Source organism: Euphorbia lathyris, chromosome 5, assembly GCF_963576675.1.
Source record: "Euphorbia lathyris chromosome 5, ddEupLath1.1, whole genome shotgun sequence".
Taxonomy (NCBI): Eukaryota; Viridiplantae; Streptophyta; class Magnoliopsida; order Malpighiales; family Euphorbiaceae; genus Euphorbia; species Euphorbia lathyris.
Genome location: NC_088914.1, coordinates 29,412,855 through 29,436,051, shown reverse-complemented (window position 1 = coordinate 29,436,051; position 23,197 = coordinate 29,412,855). Strand labels below are relative to the sequence as shown.

The following is a 23,197-nucleotide window of genomic DNA, read 5'->3' as shown; positions in this document are numbered from 1 at the left end:
GAATTGATAATCTTTGCTTAGTCTAGAAACCTGATTGATGATTTTGCTAGTTTAATGTCTTAATTGACTTTGAAACTTTAGTGTTGTCTTGAAGAACATACCGAATGTCTCCGAGTTTTACTTCTTCAACCTCGTTAGACATTCTGCCTATAATTTCATTTCGGAACACATGAAGGGAAATTACCTCAACATTATGATCGTCATCATCAGAGGCGTTGGAAACTTCAGCTTCTTTGGCAGCTCTTGCCTCTTCTGTCTCCACAACCATAAAACATATGTTGGTTGTTTCAGCAGCTTCATGTTCAGAGGACAAAGATTCATCGATGTCATTCCATGTAGCTACCATGGCCTTCTTGCCATACTTCTTATCCTTTTTCATAGTTTGGCAGTTTGACTTGATGTGTCCTAGCTGATGACATTCAAAACATGTTATAGGCTTTGAAGGTTTCTTTCTGAACTTACTATCACTCTGCTCTCTTATGGGTCTTTCAGACCATTTGAATGGCTCTTGTATTGATCGTTCTTTCTAAACATTCGCTTCATCTTACGGGTGAACATTGCCATTTCTTCATCATCAGTAGTGCTCTCTTTTGAAAAGTCAGCCTTCAACACTATTGATTTTTGTTTCTTGTCTTCTGACTTGTCTTTAGTCTCAAAAAAATTCATTGAGATTTCATGCGTCAGAAACGAACCAATTAGCTCATCGTATTTGTACGTCGTTAAGTTTTAAACCTCCTCAATGGCTGTCTTCTTAGCCTGCCAACCTTTTGGAAGGCTTCTGAGGATTTTATTGACCTGCTCCTCTTCCAAAAAGACTTTCCCTAGTCTTTTGAGCTCGTTTATTACATTGGTAAATCTGGCATTCATGTCAGAGCTGCCTTCACCATCCTTCATCTTAAACAGCTCATATAGTCTCATATTTTAGTTCACCTTAGACTCATTTGCATTGTTGGTTCATTCATAAGTCACCTCCAACTTGTTCCAGATCTTCTAGGTTGTTTCACAACCTGATATCTTGTTGTATTCTACAGCATTTAAAGTGCAGTGAAGCATATTTATAGCTGAAGCGTTGGGTTGTAGCTTCTTTAAACCATAATCTATCCATTTATCTTCAGTCTTTATGACTATAGTCCCATCTACTACTTCAGTAGGTTTATAAGGGCCATTGGTCATTACTAACTAGACATTCATGCTATGTGCTTGGATAAAAAAAATTCATTATGTTCTTCCATAATGTATAATTAGATCCAAAAAAAGGAGGGGGTCTCGTAATGGATAAACCCTCCGGAAGAATTTGGGTGGTCTAATTACCAGAGAGGTTTCGTGTGCTGTTAGCAACCATTAGGGATCTTGAGCTCAATATAGTGTTATCTTTTGAAGAGAGCTTTAGGCTCTAGTACCACTTATTGGCCCCATTTGAGGTTGGATTAGTTCCCAGGGGGTGAATGAAACTATTGGTTAATTTTAACCTTTTTGAAATTTACTCAATTTGCGTATTTCTGTTTACTAGGCACAAAGGCAAAATTCAAAGTCAGAAGCAAGTTCAAATCAGGGACAAATATAGCCTATTGAGCTTGGTTCGGATTTGGAAAAGTGTGCTCCAATATTTTATTAATTGGATAAAGCTTCTGAAAAGACAATTATTGGTGTTTTCGTGATAAGCAGTCTGAAGCAATATATATAAAAGATAAGTGTTAGAGCACAAATAATCAGAAGGAGTAAAGACATATCCAAAAAATAGTTACTTATCAGATTTATACTGGTTCAGCCTCTAGCCTACGTCCAGCCATCAGAATACATTCTTTTGAGCTTTAATCCATCAAAGAATTCTTTCACGGGTAGAGCACAAACCTTTATACAATAGTCAGAGCCTCTGTAAAGTATATTCCTTTACAATTTCTCTCAACTATCTATTTCTTAGTTATTTGTCTATAACCAAAGCAAACAACAAAGCTTCTGAAATAATATGAACAGAAAGTGGTTCTAATACAGAACACAATGAATATCTAAATCTCTTTTTGGATGAACATAAATATTACAATGATTGTGGATCGCAAATATTGCTCTAAGAACACTTTGAAAGTTTTGATATCTTTTTGCAACTTATGATTTCGTCAACTTTTCAATGAGCATATGTCTTGGTATTTATAGTAAAGGCTGGATAGAGGTTTCATTTGAAATTCAAACTAGCCGTTTGGAGGGAAATGGGTTCTGTCAACATCAGCTCTTGACTTCTGTGTCCTTTTGACTAAAAGTTTTATGTTGCAAAAGGATGGACTCTTTTGTCTTGAGTTGCGCTTCTGAATCAGCAGACGTGCAGTTTGCCAACTTTCTAACTTAGGCGTGCATAAAGAGACGTTGAGGGGACATGACTTCTGTAGCTTGTCCTTGTTGTGAGTTTGGGGAATATACATGATGTGACAAGGTCAACACCAGATGTCCGTCTCTTTTGCTTCTGAGCTTCTGGTTCCTTTGGGCTTCTCCTTTTGGTTTTAAAAGTTCAACATTGGGGCCTTTGTGTTTTATAAGGCCCTTTTCATTTTTATTGATCTAAAGCTTATGTATTAAGACATTTAACAAATATAGTTAGCTTAAATCAATTTTTAATTTAATTCATTTGATTTGAATATTTTTTGGGATCTAATTTCCTTAATTAATTTATTTTTGTTAGAATAAAAAACTTTTGGAACCTATGGTTCAACATTATGTTCCTTGTCTCACTCCAACATGTTGCTTGGGGGTAATAAGTAAGAAATTCGAGTGGGATCCTGCTAGTATTGACAATAATTGTCATGGCACAAAAGAAAAAAGAAAGATTAGGTTATGAACTAAATATTTTGGGGATCAAAAACCATGTTCAATCCATTTCTTTGAGGAACATACGACTCACGATAAAAACAATTTTCCACATTACATGTATATATGATTATATTGGTTATGCAATATTTACAAACGGACTATAGACATATGGTTATACGCAACATGCGACCTATATCAATTAAAAATAATGTTTGATTATCTATCATTAATTAATGATCAATGAACTAGAAAGAAAAATTTCTAATAATTATTTTTAACCACGTACATTCAAAATATATTAAAAATACATTTTGAATATCTAAAAACTAAAAAAAGTATATCAATCTTTTATTAATAAATACTTTTAATCAGAAACAGATCTTTGAAAAATTAATTTTTAGAATCCGAAAAATATTTTATATTTCTGTAATTTAATTTTAATTTATGTAATTTTCTAGCATTTATAAATAGTTTTCACATATTAAAAACAATTACAGAATTCTAATTAATTAAATATAACTTATTTTGTATATCCAAAAATAAATTAAAAATTAAAAAATCCCTAAAATTATTACTAGCAGATTGTAAAAAATCAACGCCGAACGGACGTTGAGAGAGGTCTCACGCGCCACATGCGCCGTGCGTGTGCGCGGTGACCCGGCGGCGCGTGACGACTTCCTTCTTTTGGCCGATGTTAGGTTTTTGGTGTCTTTGAGTTCGATGATGTGATCAGTTTTGGGTTTCAGTCACTGGAAATTAGCGAATCAGAAATAACAGACCTTAAATCGTGCGCGTTAAATTGCTAAAACATGCTAGAAAATTCCAGCAGCCACGTGCGATTTTGGCAGACCAAAATAATCTCGAGATACATTAAAAACACAGATTTGAGATACGACTCAACTAAACATGTATTTATCCAATCAAACATATTAATAGAATCATAAATCATGCATAAATGGTTCCTAACAGATGGAACACGGAGCTAAAAGGCTCTGATACCAATGAAGACTCTCTAAACAACCATAATGGATTTCTCTAACCTCTAAGGGTAATGAACCCAGATCTATCAATAAATAAATCAACAGATTTAGGCTTATTTAGCGCAAATCGGTTGAGCAGCAGTGGAAGTAATAAACCTTGGCTCCATATCACCTATCTAGGAGGTTAGTAGACCGAATGATCAATCTCTATTGTTCCACGAACTAAGAACGCTACCCGAGAACATAAGGGGGCGACAATGGCTAGGGAGAGAAAACAGAGTGAAAATTGCATTATGCAGTATCTCTAAGTATTGTATTATTAAGGTGTTAGATTTAGCCTCCATATAGTTTGGTTAAACCTAAAGCTCAACCATAACCTAACTGATTAGGTTACGGACAAACCAAAAGTAAATGGGTCAGAATCTGTTTACTCCATTTATTTCTACATGTGACTTGTCCCATCATCCATTTAATTTTCTTGTAACCACCGTAACTGAAGATTAAATTAAATACAATAAATAGGTAGGTTCAACGAATTTGAAAGGGAGAAGTGAAAAAAATAGTGATTGATTTGTGGTTTGCCACATTATTCATTTAATTCTTTAGTAACTACTAAAGGATTTTGAAAATTAAATTAAACTAAATGTAATAAATAGATAGATTGAACGAATTTTGATGAGAAAAATAGTAAAAAATGGATTTTGCCCTAAAATGGAGCTCATAACGAAGATTATTCTTCATTTGGAGTCTAGTTAAACATTTTGCCCACTGTAGGGTTTGTTTAACTAGGCTCGAAACCGGAAGGCTAGCTTCCGGTTTCAATTTGCAAAGGAAACCGGAAGCTAGTCTTCCGGTTTCTCAAATTTTTATTTTTTTTATTATAAAAATAGAAACCGGAAGTCTTCCGATTTCTATTTAAAATATATATTTTTTAAACTTTGAAGCGGTGGTCTCCGCTTTTTAAAATTTTTTAACATAAAATTTCAAAAAAGTCCTTATATATTTTTTAACTTTTTAATTTAACTTCAACTTTTAACTATTTATTTTAAATTTATTAATTAAATATTTCCTTACCAAATTAGTTAGTAGTAAACATCTAATTCGGTTAAAAATGTTTTATTCTTTTAAATATGAGTTTGAAATTATAATTTTGACAGTTTAAATTATGGTTTTTACAGTTTCTTTATAGTCACATTACAGTTTGAAATATGGTTTTTCACTTTGAACATTTAACTATCACTTCGAACATTTAACTGTTATTTAACTGTCACTTCGAACCGTAACTGTCATTTCAAACTGTAATTTCAACTGTTTGAAGTGACAATTAAATGTTCGAAGTGACAGTTAAATATTTGAAGCATAAAAACCATATTTCAAACTGTAATGTGACTATAAAGAAACTGTAAAAACTGTAATTTAAATTGTCAAAATTATAATTTCAAACTCACATTTATAAAGAATAAAATATTTTTAACCGAATTAGATGTTTACTACTAACTAATTTGGCAAGAAAATGTTTCATTAATAAATTTAAAAATAAATAATTAAAGATTGAAATTAAATTAAAAGTTTAAAAAGAATAGAGTGATTTTTTTGAAATTTAACTTTAAAAATTTTTGAACAGCGAATATGAATTTGAAAGCTTAAAAAAATTATATATATATATATATATATATATTTTTTTTTTTTTTTTGGTAGGAAAGGAAAGGAAAACAAACAAACAAAAAACCTAACCCGGGATCAGTCTAGGAAGGCTGACCCCAACCCTATCCTCAAGAAGAGTAGACAAAAGAAAAGAAGGAGGAACAGAAAGGGTAGAAACACCTAACATCCCCCTATGCCCAGCAGCTGCCAAGCGATCCGCCACACGGTTTTGCTCCCTATAAATATGGGAGAAACTAAGAGCCTCAAAGGCAGGACGAAGCCTCAAAATAGCTTTGATAAGATTCTGGCTACTAAGGCAAAAAGCCTGACAATCAGAAATCCTGTTGATCGCCACCAAATTGTCAGATTCCACCGAAAGCCTCTTAATACCCATGCGAATGGCAAGTTTAATGCCTGACAGAATACCCCAGAGCTCCGCAGAAAAGGACGAGCCCATCCCCAAGTTGTGGGTAAACCCAGCCAGCCAAGCGCCACCAGCATCCCGAAGAACTCCTCCGGCAGCAATTCTGCCATTGCTAAGGCAGGAGCCATCCGTATTCAGCTTCACAACCCCTTCTCTAGGCTTACTCCAACCAACTAAATGGACCACTTTATCCGGGGAAGGTCTAACAAGGGGCTCCCCTTCAAAGTTTTTTAAAATAACAGAGAGCTTTTTCGAGAAGTAATCAAGTAAGTCAGGGATAAGGATAGTCTTCTCAGTAAATAACTCTTCATTCCTCCATTTCCAAATTTGGTGACAGATAATAGCGAAGAAAATGTCACCATGTTCCATATCGGCTAATAACTTCCCACTAGCTCCCTCCGAGAACCAGTCAACCTCAGAATGAGTCAAAAAAGAAGGGAGAAAGTGGATAGGAAGAACCTTACTCCATACCACTCTACTCTTGGGGCAGTCCCTAAGAGCATGGCACAAGGTTTCAACATGGCCACTGCATCTACTGTAGGCTCCCGACTCCGCCAAGTGCCTTCTGTGTCTCTCCGCGTTAGTGAGCAACCTGTTCTTGACTCCCAGCCACAGGAAACTCCTAATACGGTAAGGGATTTTAAGGGCCCAGATAGACTTCCAGATATCTAAGGGAGGCTCGTCCCTGTTAGGGAAAAAGGCTTCATAGGCCGATTTACAAGAATAAGCGCCATTGTTGGTCAGGGCCCAGCAGTGCTTGTCCTTATCATCCTCTTGATTACTAACTTTGATTCCTCTTATTTTCAGGAGAGTTTCCAGGTTAAAGAAGGTATCAAACTTTGACCAGATCCAGTCACCTTCAGAGTTCACCACATCGGCAATTTTCCAGCAACGGGTGTAATTAGGAGGGGGGGAATTACACACTTCTATAAGCGGCTTGTCACCAATCCAAGTATCATACCAGAAACTGATGGACTGACCATTTCCCACCTCTAGACCAACTCCTGTACAGAACTCCGCAAACACAGCGTTGAGCCCTTTCCAGAGGAAGGAACAATTGACAACTCTCTCCTTAGGGCCACCAAAAACTTTATCTTTCCGATACTTACCACAGAGAAGACGAACCCAAAGAGAGGAAGGGCATTGCCACATTCTCCAGAGAAGCTTCATCAAGAGGACCTTGTTGTTATCTCTTGCTTGTCTGATGCCAAGGCCCCCCTTGCTCTTCGGTTGGCAGACCTCCTTCCAAAGAACCAGGTGAACCTTCCTCCCACTCCCAGAATCTCCCCAAAGGAATCGCCGGTTGATTTTATCAAGATCTTTGAGAACCGGCTCAGGGAGCCTACAGGCTTGCATAATATGGTTTGGAGCCGCACAATTGACAGACTGGATTAAGGTAAGTCGACCGGCAAGCGAAAGGGAATTCACTTTCCAACTAGCACACAAACCGTTGGCTTTACCCAGAGTATCTTTAAAAGAAGCTTTAGAGACTCTGTCACTATGAAGAGGAACCCCAAGATACTTACCCAAGGACTGAGTAAGGGGAATACCGGAGAGATTGCTAAGTCTTCTGCTCAAGCTAATATTCATGTTCTTAGAGCAAAGCATCCGAGACTTCTGGATATTAATCTTCTGGCTAGACGCCATACAGAAGCAATTAAGGATATCCATCACCACACTAATTTGATCCTCTGATCCCTCAACGAAAAGCATCACATCATCAGCAAAGAATAAGTGGGTGATAGGAGGGCAATGTTTATTGATGGAAACGGGGTGGAGAAGACCCTTGCTAACCGCCTCCTGGATCAGGTGAGACAATCTTTCCATAGCAATAACAAACAGGAAGGGGCTCATCGGATCACCTTGGCGAATTCCCCTGGAGGGGGAAAACTCATCTGACATATCTCCATTAATCATAACCTGGAAAGTAGGAGAAGAAATGCAGTTCTCAATTAACTTCCTCCACTTTTCAGGGATACCAGCTTTAAGCAGACTATCCAGAAGAAAGCTCCAGTTCAAGCGATCATAGGCTTTCTCTAAGTCCAGTTTGAGAGCCACAATCCCTTTTCTACCTTTCTTTATCTTCATGGAATGGACCATCTCCTGGGCAATAACGACATTATCCATCATTTGCCTGCCCGGAACAAAACTCCCTTGATTCTGGCTAATAATATCCGGGAGGATACGCTGGATTCTATTAGCCACAATCTTAGTGATAGCTTTATAAAGCACATTGCAAAGACTGATAGGCCTCATCTGAAGAAAGGAGGAAGGCTTATCAACTTTCGGGATCAGAACTAGGAGGGTTTTATTAACCAGCCTAATATCATTGGAACCACCAAAAACACCTAACACAAAGTTGTAAATACCCTCTTTCACAACGTCCCAGTATTTATGGTAGAAAATAGCAGGAATACCATCGATCCCCGGAGCCTTAGTGGAGCCGATACTGGAGAAAGCCCGATCGATTTCTTTCAGGTCAATAGGCTGGAAAGCTTCCTTAATAACTTCCTCCCCTAATCTAGGAAAGGAAATCCCAGAGTGGGCACACATTAAGTCCACAACATCCTCTTTAAAGAGGTCTTTGTAGAACTCGAGGGCAGCCCGCCGGATATCTTCTTCCTCAAAAGTCCAAACACCATTGGAATCTTTAATGGCATCAATCCTGTTTCTCTGTCTCCTGATAATCGTAGAAAGGTGGAAGAACCTGGTATTCCGGTCCCCATCCTTAATCCAAGCCTTCCTAGATTTCTGGAACCAAAGAAGATCTTCCTGTCTAAGAACAGCCTCCAACTCGTTTTGAAGGGATCTGAGATGACAGTTAAGATTGTGGTCAAAACGGATCTCCAAACAACGTTGAGTGCCTTCCATCCTTCTCAAAAGATTGTTCTTCCTACTGATAATATGGCCAAAGGTGTTTTTATTCCACCCTTCCACATTCCTCCTGAACCCCTCAGCAGCACGGAGAACATCAGAGTGAGGATGCCAATTATCTTTGACAAAGTTCTTAAACTCAGGATGGGAATCCCAAGCAACAAGATACCTGAAAGGTCTGTCTCCTTTAAGCCGATTGCCTTTAACCGGCTTAATCAGGATAGGACAATGGTCAGAATGACGGAAAGGGAGGTTAAGCACATTTACCTCAGGGAATCTATAGATCGCAGCAGTATTAGCGTAAACCTTGTCCAATCGAACAAACACGTTGTTCCTTTTCCAGGTAAACTTATGACCAGCGGCCCCCAGGTCAGAAAGCCCGCATAAATCCATACTCTGCTTGTGATTAAGGCACCAGTTCACATAATGATTACCCCCTCCTCTTTGGTCACTCATAAGTCCAATGTCATTAAAGTCCCCTGCCACCATCCAAGCATCCCTCATGCTAGTACTGATAGAATAAAGGATCTCCCACAGCCTTCTCCGGTTAGATAACACAGGATCGGCATACACAAAGGTGACAAAGAAAGGACTATTACCAGGGCAACAAACCTTATAATGGATAAATTGTCTATCCATCCTGATAATGTCAATATTAACTTGACCTGGCTTCCAAAAAAGCCAAATCCCCCCAGCCCGACCAGTAGCCTCCGATCTAACACAACTCCAGTTTTTAAACTTACTAACCACTTCATCTGCTTTGGAACCACTGACATTGGTCTCCAGAAGAGCAAAACAAGAAGGATTAAATTACTTAATAAGATCATTAACATGGATGCGGGTAGCCTTGCTTGCCGCCCCTCTAACATTCCAAACGAAGAAGTCCATCAGAAAGGAAGACTACTGACTCGAGACCAAACCCCTAGATCAGGTATTTATTCGGGGCTCCAGAGAGCCTAGAAGAGGAACCTGAAGGCCCCCTTTTATCCCAAGAATCCACAAGATTATGGTTTTTTTTAGGTTTGGCTTTGGGTTTCTTAATATTAAACTTCTTGATTCCCATAGCCTTTCCAATAGGAACATCAATAAGAGGATTCGAACTACTAACCTCTATATTCAACCCTTTCCCTGAAGAGGGGATAGTCTGGAGACTCCCTTTGGTGTCAATTGTAGAAACAAAAAGGGGGTTAATAGAGTCACCTAGAGAGGAAGCAGGCTCAACCATCTCCAGACCTGGCATACATGACTCCACATGCCCAACAGCAGGATCCACTTCCTGTCCCTCCTCCATCGACAAGACCCCGAACCTTGATCCTGAGCCAGCAGTTGGGACATTACCCGCCCCATCAACCCTTTTTCTCTCAGGAACCTTGTCCTTTGTCTCAGAATTAATATGGAGAGAGGCTATCTCTTTGTTGATGTCTAGAGAGAGACTCCTAACAACATTAGCATTTGGTCTCCTTCTATTCGATCTTTTGGCAAGCATCCATGGGCCAAAATTCTTTCCATCACCCTGATTATCAACAACTCTACTAGTGGTAGGAGCTTCCCTTTCCTCCACCACCTTCTTCAATTTTGGGCAGCCATCATAAGTATGGCCAAACATGCCACATTCGTAGCAGATATTATGTAGGCCTTCATATTCAATGTGAAATACTTTATTCTTAACACAGAACTTGGACAGAAGAGGTTTAGCAAGATCAATGTCAATACACACCCTGGCAAACTTGCCTCTTACTGCCCCAATGGTAGTCTTATCAACATGATGAACCATCCCAACCAGGCCACCAATCTTATTCAAGAATCTTTCATTGTAGTGCTCCATATGAAGGCCTGGGAATCTAACCCAGGTAAGGATCCTCTTCACAGAGCAATCATGAGGATTGAAATTTGGGACCCATGGCCTCAAAGCCAACACATGGTTGGAGATAATATAAGGTCCTCCATTAACCACAGTGTTGAAATCCACAGCACTTGTAAACTTGATTACATAATAATCATTTTCAAGGTCTATAATGGTAATTTTTCCTTTCTTTCCCCATTGTGCCTGAATCCTCTGGGCAAAGTAATTGAAACTAATCCTCTTACCAAGGACCGTGACTATCAAGGCTAATTTCCACTTCGATCTGAGAAATCGCTTATCCTCAGAAGACAGACGGATCACCGGGCAAAACGGGTCATCAAGCTCTCCATCTTCAGCATCAGAATCGGATAAAAACTCCTCTGATCCATCCTCAATAGAGAAATCCTCCAGCATAGGCTCCTCCTCAACAACCCCTAACACCTTATCTCTCCAAGATGTTTTCCCTATCTCACTATCCACATTAAGATTGTTTACCAAATTAATTAGTTTAGGATTATTTACCAAATTAATTGGATTACTGGAATCTGGATTAGTATTAGGTTTAAATGAATTTAGGTCCATAGCCCCTTGAGTCAACGGAGTAGTCCCCGGGAACACACTCGTCTCACCAACCACTCTAGGACTTTGGGCAGAAGCCAACAACACTGGCTGGTCCACAGCCCCGGGTTGAAAAATCGAATCCGCTGCATCCCCCACTGCCGTAGATTTCAACTGCCTACCATTCTGCGCGGAACTGGCCGCGTCTCCCTCCGAAAGAGGCCGCTTATCGCCCCCTTCCCCCAAGCTTCTCGCCACACCGCCCGAATAAACTCCCGGCTCCCCGCACCTCTGTCCCGATCCATCCCCAATCAACCGGATCTCAGCATCAACCTCCCACCAATCCTACGGCTTCACCGATTTCTCCTCGCCATCGCAACCCGGGACAGGCGCCGTGCTCCGATCCGAAGCCTCCACGAAGGGCGGCCGACCGCGATCCAGAGATCGCTCTCGACGCCTGTCGCCGCCCAGAACCGCCCCACACCCATCATCCCCCGCCGAGCCACCACCTTGCCCACCCACGCCTCCCATGGCCGCACCAACCGCACAGATCCTCGTCCCTATCGCCGTCCGGCCGCCCCCTGCCTCCTTAACCCTAAAACGCCCCAGATCGCTCTTCTCCCCTTTTTTCGTCATTCGCCAACGTGTGTCTTATGTTTAGACTTTCATATATTGTATATATATATATATTAATACGAACTGGAAGACTTTTTGTATTTAAAAAAATAAAAAAATAAAATAAAATTAAGAAACCGGAAGGCTGGCTTCCGGTTTCTTTACAAAATGAAACCGGAAGCCAGCCTTCCGGTTTCGAACCCAGTTAAACCAGTCCTATAGTGGGCAAAATATTTAACTGGGCTCTTAATAGAATAAAAATTTCATTATAAGCCCCAAAATGGGGCAAAATCCGTAAAAAAATCTGTGACTTGTGGAAAAATGGTGAAAATATGTAATTGTTTCTTACTGTTACATTTAAAATTGCAACATTTATCCTTATTTTGAAGCAAGTATTAGTAGTACATAAGAAGAGTTCCAGCTGTAGGCGAGACAAAACTTTTTCCAAAATCCCCGTATAAGAACCCCAAAACCCTCCTCCCATTTCTTTGCTTTTCCCTTTCATTCTCGCGCCTCTGAAGATCCAGAAAAACCCTAGGAATCACCATTTACAATAGAGAGGTGAGAGAAAGGCTCAGCAAAATATCACACCCATTTTCATCTTTCTCTCACCTCATTCTCTCTTTCGGATCCGAATCTGAGCTCCGGTAACTATCTTTCTTCTCATTTCTCCATATCTCTCTTTCAAATGATCTCTTAGCTTTCATTTTTGAAATAGATTTTTCCTTCTACACCTTACTTAGTTACTATATGTATAAAGTGGAAACAGTGATTTTGCTTGCTGAATTCTTCCTTCTACTGAGGGAAACGATCTTTGCATTACCGGAGAAGATTTTCTCGGGAAACTTTATTGTCTATTTTGATGTTGTGCTTGTATCTTTGAACTGTCGTAGTTACTGATTGGAATGCTGAGGGTAATTCCTCAATTAGCTTTGTTGAATATTTCTTTTTCTTTTAAATTTCGAATTGTTTTCTGAGTATACAGACTTGAGATTATTTTGGATGACTGATTAGTCGTTTTGGATGAATTTAGATACTTCTTCAGTGATGGCAGCAGCAGTCCAGCAAACCCCAGTCACACCTGATGTTGTATGTTATGGAACTTTTTCGTTTTTGCAGTCATTAAATACGGTTTTGCATATATATGAGTGCTGTCCTTCGTGGACTCTTTCATACTGCTTTGAACGGAGATTGTTGTGGTTTCAGGTCGGGAACGCATTTGTACACCAATACTACATGATCTTGCATCAGTCGCCTGAGCTTGTTCATCGATTCTATCAGGATGTCAGTAAGCTCGGTCGTCCAGAGGAGAGTGGCATCATGAGTACCACATCAACCATGCATGTGGGTCCTTTCGCACTTTATGAGTACCACATTCAACTAAAATCTTCATGAATTTTTTTAATCGTTATTCCACTCCCTAGGAAAAACCTGTAAAGTAGATTATTAGCTATAGCTTATTTGGAAGCAAAATTGCATTCGAAAGAGGGTAAAAGAGATTGAGAGAAATGTCAAATTCAACTCAAGATTGGTCTATTGCCATCCAAGTACTATGTTTCATTTTCTTTGTTTTGATTGTTGAACTTTTTTTTCTCTGTTTAGCGGCTCCAACTATTATTCTCCCTCTAAGCCTAACATCTGAGGGGTGATGACTAGGAATTTGGGGTTATTCTTAAGCGCCCTTTTTATTACTAAAACTACATTAGGTAGCTAAGGCTAGTAGTAAATGTATATCATCTTCCTGCTGTAAGTAATTGTTACTTTGTGTTGATTATTTTTAATTTTTGGTGCTGCTGTATACATCTGATCGAGTTCTCTTAAGCAGGCCATAAATGAGAAGATACTTTCACTTGGTTATGGAGAATTCAGGGCACAAATTACTACAGTGGACTCACAAGAATCGTACAATGGGGGTGTGCTTGTTCTTGTGACAGGATATTTGATTGGAAATGATAATCTGAAGCAGAAATTTACTCAGACTTTCTTCTTGGCACCTCAAGACAAAGGATATTTTGTTTTGAATGATGTCTTTCGATATGTTGAAGATGCCAAATATCAAGATGAAAACGTTGATCTAGTCAATAATCTTAAAGTTCCAGCAATTCCTGAGAAAGGTAATTGGCAATCATTTTGCTTTTTGAATGTATTTCACTTTGGTTTCTTGTATGTTGAATGTTTTTGTATTTTTTGCAGACCTTCCTTCCACACACGAAAATCATGTTCCTGAACAGACAGCTACTCCAACAGAGGAAGTCAATGTAGAGGAAGTGTGTGACCCGTCTGAGAATGGAGATGTTTCAATTGAAGAAGCACCCATAGCTGAAGTTGTTGATGAAATTTCTGATGATTCACCTATGGTGGTTGATTCACAGATAGTGGCTGAATGCAACACTAAGATTGAAGAAACGCCTAAGAAGTCTTATGCCTCCATTGTAAGCAGCCATTATACAACATTATAAGCTCCAAGTACTGGAGATTCATAATATAATTTTGATTGTCTTGCCATGTCAAACAATATCAAATACCAAGTATTATTGTCTTGCTATGTTCACATAAATGATCTGTTTTATTATGTTTGTGTTTCACATTGTCAAGGGGGCTTATACTTTTTATTTGCTTGATAATTTGTTCTAGGTGAAAGTTATGAAGGAGAATGCAGCACCATTTTCTAGTCCTGCTCCATCTCCTTTTAAGTCTGCATCTAAGAGCCAAGAACAAGTAACTATCGTAGTTGCTCTCCCACCAACATCTGAGACACTTGTCCCTATTTCCAATGCTACTGAAAATGGGAATCTCCAAGACAATGAAGGTACTTAATCCGTTACCTTTTTAGGATTTAACTCTCTTATGCATGTAATATGTGTATTTATATAGTCAACAACTTGTCTAAGTTATTTAGTAATTTGCAGCAGAAGGCCCTTCTATATATGTGAAAGGACTGCCGTTGGATGCTACACCTTTGCTCCTTGAGAATGAGTTCAAAAGGTTTGGACTTATCAGGGCTGGCGGTATTCAAGTTAGATGTCAAAAGGTAAGGATTGACACTTCTTGTTAGGTAGTTAATCATTGATCGTATCTGCAGCTAATGCCTGTAATCTACATTTTCCAATACAGGGATTTTGTTTTGGTTTTGTGGAGTTTGAAGTAGCAAGTGCTGTGCAAAGTGCAATAGAGGTATGCACATAAATATATGCTTTTGTAAATATCTACAGATGAATAGGTTATAATGACGTTCCTCCTATAATTACTATGATATTGTCCTATTAGAGAAAAAAAAACGACAGATACATAAATTAAGTTTGTCTTAGGATTTCCTTCCTACTTGTAAATTTACATGCTGTTCACAGCAATAGATGTCAAAATGCTTGAAGGATGTTTGCGTGCATGCGTGTTTGTACACTGACTATGTATGTGCATGTGCAACTTGAATGCAATTTTGTTTTTCACTTAGTTTCTCGAGCCAAGACACGAGTTCAGACTTGACAGAGCACCTCTGTGGTGATGTGGTTCTCAGTTACTTTGATATTAATTTACTTTTGAGAATGTCACTTCAAGCCTATAATATAACATTGAACACTAGCTGGGGTTGAAAACAACTAAGGATTTTCTTCTGTAGATATTTATTGGTATATGTTTTTAAATCTTAAACAGTGCTATTGTAAGTTATCTTCCATATATAGACTCGTGAAAATCCACTAGAGGAATGGATATTGGTGACAAGGGATAATTGTATTTTACGATCAAATTTGTTGGTGGATACCTAAACTTTTTCTGCCATCTGTACATCTACCTGCTGTTACTTGTTTTTTCCTATTTAAATCAATAAAATGAATCATTAGCTCAACCATGAAATTTTTGCTGTTGGATTTGTTCCATCGTAAGGAGTGCAGTTTCTTGGACCATGTACCATCATGCAATGAGCTTTACATCATGAAATCCTTGATGACTCGTAACTCATTATTGTATTAATATGTTGATATGAATTGAATTGTGTTCTTTTGTCCAGTTAGAAAGGTAATCTGGGTGTTAAGACTCAAGACTGATATTAGAGACTGATTTTGAAGTCAATATCCAACTGACTGTATCCTTTATTGCCAGCTGTACACTGTTTCCGTTATAAAGTCCATTTCTGATTTTCCTCCTATCTAGAATAATTTGGAAAGTTATTATTTTAGTTTGGCTAAAACTAATTGTGTTCTATGTTTGCTTTTCCAATTTACCTTGCACTATTTCTTTTCCCTATTGAATTATGTTCATAAGGTCTTCGATTGAGGCGTCTTTTCATTGTATTTTAGGCTTCTCCCATCATGATTAATGGATGCCGGGTTGGTGTTGAGGAAAAGAGATCTACTTCTCGAGGTAAGTTAGGTTTTATGGTCGTATTTTCCTTACCGAAATTATATTTGTTTTATGGTTCTTTTATGCATTTTGGTACTTTCAATTAGGACAAACTTTATTACCTGAAAATGTCAACTTTAAGTTCCTATCTAGGTTTTAAAGCAATGTTATAAAACTCGGACCGGACCGGCTGGTTCAACCGGTTGAACCGGGAACCGGCTAGGTCACCGGTCCGAGTTGGACTGGTTTGTTGCATTTGCAACAAACCAGTCAGAACCGGAGTCAGACCAGGAACCGGCGGTCTGACCGGTAACCGGTGCGACTCCGGTTTAATTAAAAATTCAACCGCTTGCCAGCACTGCTTGCAATCACTCCACTTGTTCCTACTAGTTCATTTATAGTACCTAGTATCCTTGGTTCTACTGATATTTCCGACGTGGGACAACATGTTATTGGAAAATTACCAATATAATCCACCCATTTTTTATTTTTATGAAAACAATCACAATTCTTTATAAAAAGCAGTTTTTTCATTTTCTTCAAAATGGGCCAATTTTTTATTTTTATTTTTTTTTGAAAGAGGGACCAAATAAACACACTTGATTTCAATATATTATTATTGTACCCCAAATTATATATAATTTATCTCCTGTCATGTATGTATTGGATTATATATAATTTATAAAAAAATATTTCAAATTATATATATATTATTTATTTATTTATTACATCATCCGGTTCAACCAATCCGAATCATCCGATCCGACCAAGTGACCCTTGACCCAGTTATAAATCCGGTTTGATGTCCGGTCCGGTTCTGATAACATTGTTTTAAAGTTCAATCGAAGTTGAGGCTTTTTGACCAGATGAGGCTCTCATATCTGCCTAGTGGTTGTGGAACATTTCTCTAATTTATAAAGAAAACTATAACTTTGATGTAGGGATGATGTATATTGATATACAACTTTCCTGAACAATTTGACTAGTTCAAGTTAGGAATGAAACCATATGGCATGCACTGGTTACCGTTACTTCAAGGAGTGATGAAGATAAGATGAATTTTCAGACATAAGAATTATGTTTAATTAGAACTTTGGCAGTAATGTCTCCTTTGCTTTTTTATGACTGGTTTGTGCCAATTAAATGTTCAAGGAGTGACCATATGATCCAGTTTCTACGCCATGTTCTGTAAATGTGGGTCGTGGCCAACATTTATTTGTCTCATGATGTGTTTCTTCATCAGCAGGGAACAACAGGGGGCGGTTTTCTTCCGGAGCAGGTGGTGGATATAGGAATGATGGAGGAAGAGGACGTGGAAATTTTGGAGGTGGCAAAGCCTATGGCCGGGGTGAATTCAGCAACAGGACAGAATTTGGAAGTAGGAATGGAAACCGCAGTGGATTTTCAAACCGTGGAGGCGATGGATTCCGGAGGTCGGATGATGGATTCCGGAGGTCGGATGATGGATTCCGGAGGTCAGATGATGGATTCCGGAGGTCAGATAAGATGGGGCACAATGGTAGCCGTCCAAACCGTGGTAGTGGATTGCCGCTGAATGCTGCAGCTAAAACCACAGCACCTAGAGTATCTGCTACGGCTTGAGATCTGTGAACTGGGAGGTGGTTTTGGAAGTGATTGAAGATAAGTGTTCATTAGTCAAGTGATTGATTTGAGTGGTTTAATAGTAGCGATTAGGAGATCATACCATATCCCTAGAGACGAGCAAAGCTTCTTGAAATTTTGTAAGGTTGTCTGATATACAGTGGTGCCCAAGATTCATTTACAGTTTCGAGTCTACTTATGGGCACAATTTTTTCATTTAGGAAAAATTTATCCGGGTTTTTGTTGCTCTTTACATGACAGTTTAATCGACCTTAGAATTCTTTCAATGAATTACTCCTGTAATTCCAAGTGTTTATAGATTTTGGTTCCTGTTATATCGAATGTTACAACAGATGCTGGAAGCCTGAACAATAGAAAGAGCTACTAAGTTCATTGAACCATCTAAAAAGAGGTACATAATAATAGTATCAGAGATAATCTAACAAGGATCTGCAAACCAGACCACCTTGGGATAGTAAACCCAACAAATACCCTAAGAGCATCTCTAGTGCTTATAACTTGGTTGTTACTTTCTCTTGCTTAGTAACAACCAAGCACTAGAGGGGTTGTGACTAAAATTGGTATGTTACCAATTTTAGTTACAACCAAGTTAATCTCCCGCAAATCCAAAAGTTATTCTGTTTGAAACGCATAGAGGGTACCACAGGCGCCTGATCTGGCGCGTGTAATGCACGTGCTAGATTAGGCGCTTGAGGCGCCCTCCATCCAAAAGCAGAATTGCTTTTTGATGTTGGTTAATTATTGGTTTGATCCACGGCTAATTACAAGCTTGGTTCTTATATATAAAATTAATATTTTTTTACCCCACAAAATTTTAAATAACAACCTTTCTCTAGTGGGGTGCCACTTATCTTTGTCACTTTTGTCTCCAAAACCACAATGGTTGTGGATGCTCTAAGAGCGTCTCAAACTAAACAAATAGTATTAGAGAGAATCTAATAAGGATCTACAAACCAGATCACTTTGGGTTAGTAAATCCAACAAATATCCTAAGAGCATCTCAAAACAAACAAATAGTATCAGAGATACACTAACAAGGATCTACAAACCTGACTACCTTAGGATGGTAAACCCAACAAATATCCTAAGAGGGTCTCAAACCAACCAATCATTCCACAATCATTTCTAGAGACGCTCTAACTCAAAACTGAAATGCTTAACAAAATAAACAACCTCAAAGTTACATTTTAGTCAAAGATTGAGTGGAGGCGACCAAAAGGTGGAGCTAAGGTACTGGAGCAATGAAATACAAAACACCTTTATTGTTGTTGAGGTTGGACAAGTTAGCTTTCCCTCCCCTTTTCACTATGGTGAGGTTGGAGAAGTTAGCTTTCCCCGTCTTCTCTGTTTTCCAATCACAATAGAAGTTTGGTCGATAAACTTTGAAGAATAAGAATATTGTAGTTTCAATTCTTATGTAAAATCGTTTCAGGTAATAATTTCATTTCAAAATTATTTTGATTTTGGTTGAAAAGCATATGAGATATGAGTTAGGGTTTTGATATTTCATAATTCCACTTTCAATTTGTTGTTTTGATGATGTAAAAACATATTTTAATCAAGTATATGTTCCTAGAAAGGTTCTATACCGTTAATTTTGTTTTTGATTTCATTTTGGTCGAATTTGGTGGCAATTGGAGTTGAAATATGGCTAAATTCGATTTCCTCTTTCCCGTTCGTAACTGTTGGCAGATTTGACAACCATTCGTATTTTGGCCATAACTATTTCATACGAATTCTGATTGCAGTGATTTAAGTTGCAGAATAAACCCAAGACATAGTTTTACAAAATGTTGTGGTTGAAATGATTCCAAATTCGAACTCTTAGAGCTTCAAAATTGAGTCGTGATCGGATACACATGTTGAAACTTTGTTTTTGGTTTTCACTGTTTTTCTATGTTTTAATTCCATACTTGTTCGATCGATTTGAAATTTCTTTTAAAAGTTTCAGAGCTTTAGATAGAAATTCTTGGATGTTTTTAACTCTCTTGGAGGTTTGTTTTGACATGCATAAGCATCTTTAGTTTGACATATAGATTGATTAATTTTAGAAAATACATTCTACATTTATAAAGGAGCAAGTGACGGGTCAACAGGAACCCGAACAATTTGATTGGCTTATTAGACAAGAGCTAAGCTTAATTCCTTATATTTATTTATGTATTGCATATATAGTTATGTGAATACTAATTATTTGTATTGCGTGATTTGAACTGCTGAGTATATATGTATCTATTGTGAAATACTTGGATGACATGAATGAGATGGTTATGTTGTTGAGATTATTGTCATGTGATTAGAACAAAATAGTGTGAAGTTTGTATGATTTGATTTATGATGAGATTAAGAAGATTACGAATTATGAAATTATGTTGGATTATGATTGAGTTAGAACAAAATATAAATAGCTAGCTTGGATGGGTATATTCAATGGTCCGAAGATTTGATAAATGTGATCACAGGCACCTGTCTCGTTATGGAGGCAATAGGGTGTTATTATGCTCTAATTAGAGCTTGTACTATGTCTTAAAACTGGACGATAGTGTATATCTACGTTGGAATATTAACCATGAGACCATTGAGTATATGTCACTTAGGTCTAGCTAGGTCCTTAAAAAAAACGAACATAATAAGTTACAGTTTTGCTGTTAGAATGTACGAGATACCATGTTTGTATTTTATTTTTGATTGATTGATTGTTCGATTATTTGATTAATTAAATGTAAGATGCATGAAATTAATTGTATATATGTGTATGTATATAATATGTATATAAATATAGGTCATTATGTTTATTGAGTATGCATCTCACCCCTTGCCACTAAAATTTTCAGACTAGGTTCATAAGATTCTTGTTTGATAGTTTTTTTCAGTTTCATTCTGCATTCAGGTTGGCCAGCACAAACGTCTCATTCTATTAGAAAATTTTATGGACATTTATTAGTATTTAATATATTGTTGAACTCGATTATTTTGTTTAGATTAAGTGAATTTTTATTGATCAATTAAATTGTTTTATTGGTTATTTAGCTTTTTTATTATGGATTTTTTAATAGACAATAATGAATAAGGAAACTTTATTTGGTTATGTTGATGTTTATGTGCAATTATGATAATTGCTTGGGTGTCTGTGTGTTTTTAATGTGATTCGGGATGAGGGTTACACATCAACTCAACAATAATGATTTCTATTTAGTCCTATTTTGTATAGAAAATATATTAGAATTATATTGAATGGAAACTTATTTCTCTCCTATCTTCTTCATATTTCTCTGTGACCTTTCATTTATGTTCTCCTCTTCCCCTAAATTCCCCTAATTCCCATTGTTAAAAATCATAATCTTAACATTGGTATTAAGGGTTCCTTCATTCGGCCATGGAAAAACTTGAACAACAACTTCGTTCTCTGAATGCAAAGTTCATAGAGCAAACAGAGACAACGATTGCTCAATTTGAGCTGACGTTGTCTCAACTCCGGACACTTTGCCAACAAAAAAAATAAAGTATTTTCACCTTGAGAACTCTATGTTTTGTATGGAACGATAAAACTTACATGAACGAATTCATAAATCCTTATTTTTGGCTCAATTGATTCTAGAAAGTCAAGGAGTTTCAAATCCTTCTTATGTTGCCTTCCAAAAAAGTTGATGTAATGCTTTAGAACAAAAGAGAGGAACCTTGCAAACCTTCCAACTATTTTGATGTAATGCCTGAAAGGAAGATAAGAATAACAAACCCATATCTACAGGACAAACCAGGAATTATGGTGGAGCAACCTTTCGAGTCAAGGCAAATAAAGTCGGAGTGACATGCAGAGTTCAGTTTGAGGACCTTAAGTTTCCAATGGAAAAGGTAAACCCATCCACTACTGATTTGCCCAATCTACCTTGTTTATTTAATGAGTTTAAACATGAATTCAGATATGCTGGAGGATCTTACCACCCCACAGATTTGGTTGTTGCACTTGGGCAAGCCCAATTTCAGAAAATCTACTAAAAGGACGTAATAGCGGATCTGAAACCTAACTGGACCTTCAGATTTATAATCACTACTACACCTTACACCCAAAACAACATGAAACATAACCCAACCTTTATATTTCCAACATCTACTATACCTTGCACCCAAATCAAACCTAAAATCTCGCTTGAAACTAATAATCTACTTGGTGTGTCAAGTAGAAACCTCCTAACACAAGGTTATATCCTCCAACATATTGGTTAGTGAAGTCTTTTTTGCCTTCAAATTTTAGACCAAACATAATTCAATCAGCTATGAATCGACTTCCTACAAACATTGTCCGAATCTTTTAGGAGCCTAAATTTGAAGGGAAAATTGACATGGTTGAACCATGGAATGATACCACATATAACATCGAAAAAATTAGACGTTCTATGATTCAGGAATGAATATCATCTGCCCCGAATGAAAATTTAAATCTACCAGCACCTAATGTTTTCATACCTTCTAACTTATTACTCATGGGTGCATAGGAGAAGGCTAAATTTCCAGCTTTAGTGAGAAAGTCATCTGTGCATCACTATGTGCTGTCATATAAACGTAACAAATAGTCATATTTTGTCTTTATTTGGTAGGAACCCAACATTGGATGAATGGATAACAATTACAAAAGGCAAAGTTGAGGAAATTGAGTTGTTTGACAAGGTTGATATTGTGATTTGAAAACCAATGGACACCTTACTGGTCAATGATGGAATATTGGTTTCCTATGTAATTGCAACAGACTGATTTTTCTCCCCAATCAAAGAATGTTTTCATTAGTTGGAAGAATATGGCACCTTTTGCCGGTGAATACTTATTTCTTGAAATTGGTTATAAAGCCCTGTTTTGGCAACAACATGACTATTATAAAGGGCTTCAGAAGTGCAAGTATGTTAATATAAACCTAATGGACTTTCTATTTGATGTGGATACTGATGGTCGCTATTTGAAAGAGGAAAAAAGAAGTTGATGGAGGTAACACTAATCGTTCACTTTATAAAACCCCTCTACTTCATTCTCCTTACTGAATCTCAACATTCCCACCGTCTTTTTAGCTTCAAATTGAAGCAACTGTTAATTCGATACAATATGTATTCTGATTTTGTGTTTAAAATATCCTATTATTGAGGTTATTATTTCTTATAATAAAGTTAACACCCTTAACAAGCTGGATTTGGGGATTGGTACACTTCCGACATAACAATGTGAAGTTGACCGAACATCTTGTAGTGAAATTCCTTTATGCCAAAATTAAGTATCACAACTCGTCTAAGAGGGCACAAGATCGGGAAGCCTGTTTTACTTCAGAAAACAAGGAAAAGAGTGCCCTTAGGTGTGGCATGGGGACTAGAATACCTTTTTGAGCATCACATCTTAAGATTATTTAGCGCAATGTGAAGGCTGCAAATGTCTCGTGGGATGAAGAAATTGAAGCAGTGGTTAGTGTTTTGGCAATAGACAAAGGGTAGCTATGCAAGAGCTATCGAGTTTTCCTCT

The 23,197-nt window shown here is 37.6% G+C and overlaps 1 protein-coding gene across 4 annotated transcripts; it reads left to right on the top strand.

Annotated features, from left to right (window-relative positions):
- The first annotated feature begins 12,174 nt into the window (after positions 1-12,174).
- LOC136229358 (nuclear transport factor 2) lies at positions 12,175-18,012 on the top strand. Of its 4 annotated transcripts, XM_066018084.1 has the most exons (11): positions 12,176-12,384; positions 12,498-12,651; positions 12,771-12,826; positions 12,944-13,081; positions 13,563-13,851; positions 13,931-14,169; positions 14,372-14,546; positions 14,647-14,768; positions 14,852-14,911; positions 16,033-16,096; positions 17,319-18,012. In XM_066018084.1, exons 3-11 carry the CDS (start codon positions 12,785-12,787, stop codon positions 17,675-17,677), a joined length of 1,488 nt encoding a protein of 495 aa, XP_065874156.1. In that variant the 5' UTR covers positions 12,176-12,384; positions 12,498-12,651; positions 12,771-12,784; the 3' UTR covers positions 17,678-18,012. The 4 variants fall into 4 exon arrangements, with proteins under 4 accessions (XP_065874158.1, XP_065874156.1, XP_065874157.1 ...); XM_066018086.1 differs by lacking the exon at positions 12,498-12,651 and having other exon boundaries at positions 12,175-12,384; positions 14,650-14,768; XM_066018085.1 differs by lacking the exon at positions 12,498-12,651 and having other exon boundaries at positions 17,322-18,012.
- The last annotated feature ends 5,185 nt before the right edge of the window (positions 18,013-23,197 follow it).

Bases quoted from the DNA above. Each gene is read 5' to 3' on its own strand.
- LOC136229358 (XM_066018083.1), top strand. From the start codon at position 12,785: ATGGCAGCAGCAGTCCAGCAAACCCCAGTCACACCTGATGTT. The intron at 14,912-16,032 runs GTATGCACATAA...ATTGTATTTTAG, and splicing joins CTGTGCAAAGTGCAATAGAG to GCTTCTCCCATCATGATTAA. The intron at 16,097-17,318 runs GTAAGTTAGGTT...TTTCTTCATCAG, and splicing joins AAAGAGATCTACTTCTCGAG to CAGGGAACAACAGGGGGCGG.